The 6,744-nt window shown below is 38.7% G+C and overlaps 1 protein-coding gene across 1 annotated transcript in view; it reads left to right on the top strand.

Moving 5' to 3' along the window:
* The first annotated feature begins 3,700 nt into the window (after window positions 1-3,700).
* CBLN2 (cerebellin 2 precursor) overlaps window positions 3,701-6,744 on the top strand; it is a 3,539-nt gene continuing 495 nt past the window's right edge. Inside the window, exons 1-4 of the mRNA XM_069960126.1 lie at window positions 3,701-3,778; window positions 4,353-4,816; window positions 6,213-6,332; window positions 6,637-6,744. The exon at window positions 6,637-6,744 is cut by the window's right edge and continues 495 nt beyond it. Coding sequence (XP_069816227.1) covers window positions 4,475-4,816; window positions 6,213-6,332; window positions 6,637-6,744 — 570 coding nt within the window. The 5' untranslated portion in view covers window positions 3,701-3,778; window positions 4,353-4,474. The remainder of the gene's footprint in view (window positions 3,779-4,352; window positions 4,817-6,212; window positions 6,333-6,636) is intronic.

The following is a 6,744-nucleotide window of genomic DNA, read 5'->3' as shown; positions in this document are numbered from 1 at the left end:
TTAATGCCTGCCTTGTGCTCTTCTCTTACAACTATATTAGGCCAGTATGATCTATGAAATACGATTATTAAGGTTTATATTGTTAAAAAAAAATCGGAGGTTTAGATACAATTATCTACTTTACATTACTCATGTATTATACATGACTTACAACAATCAGATTTAATCTGCTTGAACTAATAAAACCAGGGACTGTGCTATGAAAAAGAAATTGGACATTGTGAAGTAGTCACAATGGAGGAGATATAGTTATATAGAAATATAAGCAAAGGGAAAAACATACTATATAAAAAAAAATATGAGAAGAAAATAATAATAGTAAAAAAATGTTATCATGCAATGCATCATAATAATCTCCTCTACAAGCTGGAACCTCCCATTCAAGTCGCAATTTTTCAACACAGTTGTACCTGACAATGCTTCTGTTTGCATGGGGAAATAACATTATGATTTGTATGCTGAGAACCTTTCTGTGAATACATCTCCAACACCAGAGCTCATTGAGTACAATTTAAATAAAATATCTAGATGCACTGATGCACAAATACACCAAGGAATACGCCTTATTTGGTTCTAGTTTTCCTTGCAAAATCGCCTTGCTACATCTACTTCAAGATGTTTTCTTTAGAAACCATTAATCCATGCAAATTGATGCCGAGTTAGACATTACCCATCCATGAAACATGTCTGTGTGATCACATCAAAAATCCCCCAGGGAATCCTATAGGAGGTTTCCATGAAAACCAATTGTCAAGAGGCCACTGAAATATCATCACACAGGTACATACTATAATAAAACCAAGTTGACATCTCATCCAGCTATGCATGACTTAATCGGATTTATTGTAAATGTTTTCAATGTGCTCTTTTTCAAAGTGTCCCATATGAGGTAGGAATGTCATGAAGAATCTATCCATAAAATGTCACTGTATGTTGCATCAGAAGAGTGACTGAAACCTTTCATCTCTTCTTTAGCATCATCAAAGAAGATGTGCGGTTCAGTATATACACAATACTAAAGTAAACTGGTGTATATTCTATTTAATCCACATGTGAGGCCTTGAAAACCTTAACACCTGGCTAGGAATTAAATACACTTACACTGTTAGAACAAAGTAAATACAATGTATTGCATAAGTAGCTACAGTAGATTGTAATTAAAGGGATATTCCCATCTCAACTAATATAATTGAACCAGGGCTCGTCAAGTTAAATATTTTTGCAAATACATTCATTTAGCATACTTGATATGCTTTTCCTTCCCACCCATTGTTAACAGCTCATTGTATCGGTTACCAACCACCACTCTGCTCTAAAAGCAGTTGTCTGGCGGGCATATACATAGCTACAGTATACATACTTATATATTGTACCATCTAAATTATATATATATATATATATATATATATATATATATATTGCTTTTAGAGCAGAGTGGTGGTTAGTAACCTAGACAACAAGCTGTTAACAATGAGAGAGAAAGAGGAGGCATATCAAGAGAAGGAGGCAAGTTTGCAAAAGGATTGTGTGTATGCAAAAATATTTTAGTTGACAAGTCGTACAAGTATAACTATATTAGTTAAGATAATGAGCATCCCTTTAAAGGTGAGTGAATCCAATGCAAGACAAATTTACAATGGCAAATATTTAGTATCAAAGGGTCCAAAATTCAGCTGACCAAACCAACTAGAACTGGTCAGAGTAATAAGTGGTGATCCGCCTATGCATGGCGGAATCCGATTTATTGTAAATGTTCTCCTTCAAAGTGCCACACATAAGGTAGGAATGTCATGAAGAATCTATCCATAAAATGTCACTGTAAGTTGCATCAGAGTGACTGAGAGCTTTTATTTCATATTAAGCCTCATCACATAAGATGTGTGGTGCGGTACACACAGTACTGAAGGAAACTCATTTATCATCTTTCTTCTTAATGAACAATTTAGGGCCCTAAAAACCTCAACACCTGATTAGGGATTAAATAAACCAAGTAAAGAAGAAACTAAATACAATGTAGCACATAGATTAGGGATGTTGTGAAGACTCCCTCCATAAAATCTCACAGTAGCTTGCATCAGACTGAAAGCTTTCATGTCTTATTTAGCATCCTCACATAAGAAGTGTGGGGCCCTAAACACATAATACTAGAAAAAAACTAATGTATCAGCTTTCTTTTTAAGCAACATTTTAGGGCCCTAAAAACTTCAAAACCTGGTTATTGATTTAATAAAACAATTGAATAACAAATGAAATACAAAGAAATACAACAATAAATAGCTACATTATTAATAAAAAAAAAAAATAACTAAGTATTTATTATCAGAAGGGACCACAAGTCTGTGTATTGGTCACAAGGATAAAGGGACACATCCTTTGTGTTGGTTGGAAAATGGTATCTACCTGCAGACATCTTTTCCAGTATAATCACAGTGTTCCCCTTTTCACTGAAGAGTTAAATCTAAATGCAGATCTGTTTTCCATTAATAGTTACAATAACAGGAAACATCTTTCATGGCTTAAAAATAAAGGTTCAGAAGGAAATGTTCTTCAGATCATGGGCAAATCTCTGTGTCTGTGTCACCTCTAGATCTTCTGTGATGTCTCCTATTCCTGCCTGTTTGGCTAGGTCTGCACTAGCTAATAAATGTGCAGAGGATTCTCGGAATATGACTGCTGCTGTGTTTATTCAAGGACTCTAACAGCATCTCCTAGGTTTGTTTTTCCTAGCTCTTAAATACTTAAGGACATTATACGCTCAAACTCATTTAGCACAGGGCAATGATCCATCCCGCTGTGGTAGGTGAGAGCTGCAGACAGTTAAAACTGATGATAGGACTGACTGCAACATACATCATAATGGCAGCCATGAAGCTATAGGCTCTGCTCGCATTGGGGAAAAGACTTAATTAAGGATTATATCTGCCCCACACAAACACCAAGAGGCATATTAGACGCCACTTACCACTTTCTAACACTAGATGTCGCCACTAAACCGTCAATGACCGACTCCTTACCCAGCTTTTCCATTTAATTAGGAAGTAACAGAAGGTTCGATAGTCTTGATAAATAAGTCATTTGCCAACACGAACAATGAAGCATTGTGCTTGAGAGATAACAGTTTCATATTCAGCATTTGTTATACTGTGCCAAAGCAGAAAAGAGAGGACATGTCTATTGCACTGATATTCCTCGTCTATAATTGCCACGACCTCTTACTTGATCACTGATAGGGTCAAACAACCTTCTATTGCTGTGTGGTTATACAATATAGTTTGTGCTTTCTGAATCATTATTGATCCTTGTCTGTGTGCTGTACAGTATATACCACAGTGACTATGTGTCTCCTGTAAAATTGTCTCTGCAAGCTAATGGATTGCCCCTGGTGATTACTTTATAGATAATAATAAGTGACCAGGCGAATGTGAGGAGGATTCTATGTGCAAGGGAGCAAAATAAGGCATGAACTCCTGCAATGAGGGGAAAAGAGTGGGAGAGGAAATGACAGCTATGTAAAGTAAGTCAAGGGAGGGAGAAGAAGATAGAGAGGGAGAGAGAGAGAGAGAGAGAGAGAGAGAGAGAGAGAGAGAGAGAGAGAGAGAGAGAGAGGGAGAGAGGAGGGAGATAGAGACTATTAGCTATGGGCGGGCGAGAATGAGGCGACTCCTGTTTTCCTGTGTGTTTGCCAGCACAACCCCAGCTCGTTGTGTCTAAGCAATACAACTTCATAGGCGAGCAAGAAGCCAGCCTGGTTGCTACTGTTACACAATGGACCTTCCAGGTAACTCTCTTATTTCTTCTTTATTTGCTGGGCAAATGTAGAGCTCTCAATCTGGGAGCTCTGCAGACAAACCTAAAGTTCACAATGCTACTTATTAAGGTTTCCCTGTAGCTAGCCAGCTTTCTTGAAGCTTCAGAGAAGAGGCTTCTTAAGGTGGAATTGATCTGTTTTAGTTTTTGACAGCGATTATTTGGAGTTATTGATTTTCCTTCCTGGTCGTAGACAGCAAACTTACTGTAACTGGCCTTTAAATCAGGTCACGAAAGCGAAGTGCTGCAAAGTTTATCAGCTTGAGAAGGTCTGGGTCATGGATGCATTCATCATCAGGGTCGGTTTTATATAGTCAGAGCTTGGGAGAAACTCTTATCAGATCCTTAAAGCTCATGAAAGGTGCTGCCACGTACCATGGATCTAGGATGTCTGATATAGAATATAGTGTTGCCTGCTAGAGTATATTTCACATGACAAGTGATAGTATTGATGCACAGTAGTAACCTCTTATACCTGTGTATGATCCAGCTGAAAAGGTAACAGGGCAAGTTTTCTGAATTTTAAATTTCCTTTTTATTTAAAGGTTCAGCACAACAAGCAAACTGAACACCCGAACTAGCAGGGGACTATAGGCAAATTGAGAACGCCAGAGAGCAAGAGAGCATCTTCTGGAGAGACAGGCTGCCAGCAAAGTGCTGTGGCAGGATGGATCTATGGGGTAATGCTGCAGGAGAGAGAAGAGCTGCGCTGAAGCCTTTGAAGTGGGAGCAAAGCTTCAAGAGAGTTGCTAAAGTGCTGCTGTCCATGGTACTGATGCTGCTAACGCCACCTACAGTCCAGGCTCAGAATGACACAGAGCCCATAGTGCTTGAAGGCAAGTGCCTGGTGGTCTGTGATTCCAACCCGTCTTCTGATGGAGCAATTACATCGTCTTTGGGTATATCAGTGCGTTCTGGAAGCGCCAAAGTGGCTTTTTCTGCAATTAGGAACACCAACCATGAGCCCTCTGAGATGAGTAACCGCACCATGACTATCTATTTCGATCAGGTATATTTGCTATTCTGACATCTTATATAGCAATGATGTAGATATGGCATTTATAGAGACACATACACATTAGTTGTGGCCAGACCCACAACCTATTAGCACAGCAGATGAGATGCGTGTACCTGGGCATTAATACACGCCTGCCCCATTGAGTGGGCTTCTGCAATAAAATGTAATGGTGCCTGGCAGACCAGGTGCTGTCCAGGAGATGAGAGCGGAGCGCAGAGCTCCAGTCACACACACTGTAGCTGGAGAAGTGCACACAGCCATGACTGGCTACCTAGCTGCCTGCTACCTTGATGATTCACTTATCACTTTCATAAAGTTTCCTTGTCCTCCAACAATGTGTCTTTTAAAATACGTGTGTACTATTCCCAATGAACTTTTGCTTGAGAAAGCAGGGACTAGATGAGAAACTGGGAGCCTGAACCACCTACGTCTAAGATATATATATATATATATATATATATATATATATATATATATATATATATATATATATATGGGAAACCAGGACAGTGAATGTATTATGTATGTATTATGTATGTGAGTTGTCACATTGCCAGACATCACCCTTCCAATACTATACTTCCGCGTTAATGCTGCCTACCCTGTATTCAGACATATATGACAATGTATAACGTTTATTCTTACAATGTGTACTCAGCCTGCTGTACTATACATTTCCATATTGATATGGGTTCTGCCCCCTTTCTTAATAATATTTTTTCTATTGTACCAAATTAATTCAATACACAGATTCATAACTATAGTGGATCCATCGCATCAGAAATATTTAATCTGATGCACCTAGGCTCAACCTATATATCCACGTATCCACGTATGTTAATCCAGTAACGTGTATATGCTTCCTGTAAAGTAATGAGTGCTTTCAGCCTCCAATATCTTTATGGGATATGTCAAATAAGGAATTTGTAAAAAGAAACAACTTTATAAGCTCAGCAGCTATCATAAGCCTAAGGATATGGACATATTGATTGTATGTCTCTTTGTAAGATAGTAGAAGTCCCGACAGATAGAGAACAGGGATCCTGAAAACGCAAAAATACTAAGTATTTATTAGCATGGGCATTGATCTATTGTAACTGCTGAAAGATTCCCCCTTGTTCTGATCCTGCCATTTATCACCCCCTATATTTATACCTGTATTGTAGCAACTGTTCGTATAATATATTGCCAGTCTCTTGCCTCACCTTGGCTTTCCACTTTACTGTAGACCAGGAGATTGATTGACTTCTGGAGATACACAAACTCCATGAGTAGCCTTCACACACCAAGTGTGATTTATGAAGACGTTAGATGCTGTCACTCTGTTGCCACTTCACACTATGGAGTACTAGCGTGATTTACAACTTAAGTCTTCACCTTTTTCTAGGTGCTAGTAAATATTGGGAACCATTTTGACCTTGCATCCAGTGCATTTGTAGCGCCAAGAAAAGGAATCTATAGCTTCAGTTTTCACGTAGTCAAAGTGTACAACAGACAGACTATACAGGTAAGTGACTTCATACTTTACTTTCTGACCCCCACCCGCTTATAGTGGGCTACCTAGTACAATGATGAAGGAATGACAACTAATCTTCTATCATTATTATTTGTGATGTAGAATGAGGACATGGGTATGGGTGCATATTGATGGGGGATGGGTGGGCGATACAAGAATAGATACAGCAAATGTCCTCTGATAACCCTATAACCAAACGTGAAATAGGCGATTAAGCTGATTTATAGGATGGTCCAGCCTTAACAATTTCCTGACAGATAAATGACGCTCTTTTATCCTTTCTTTTCCTTTCCAGGTAAGTCTAATGCAAAATAACTACCCGGTAATTTCAGCCTTTGCTGGGGATCAGGATGTTACCAGAGAAGCGGCCAGTAATGGGGTGCTTCTGCATATGGAGAGAGCT

Source organism: Dendropsophus ebraccatus, chromosome 2 (genome assembly GCF_027789765.1).
Source record: "Dendropsophus ebraccatus isolate aDenEbr1 chromosome 2, aDenEbr1.pat, whole genome shotgun sequence".
Taxonomy (NCBI): Eukaryota; Metazoa; Chordata; class Amphibia; order Anura; family Hylidae; genus Dendropsophus; species Dendropsophus ebraccatus.
The sequence above is the reverse complement of the archived record's forward strand: the minus strand, read 5'-3'. Positions and strand labels throughout refer to the sequence as shown.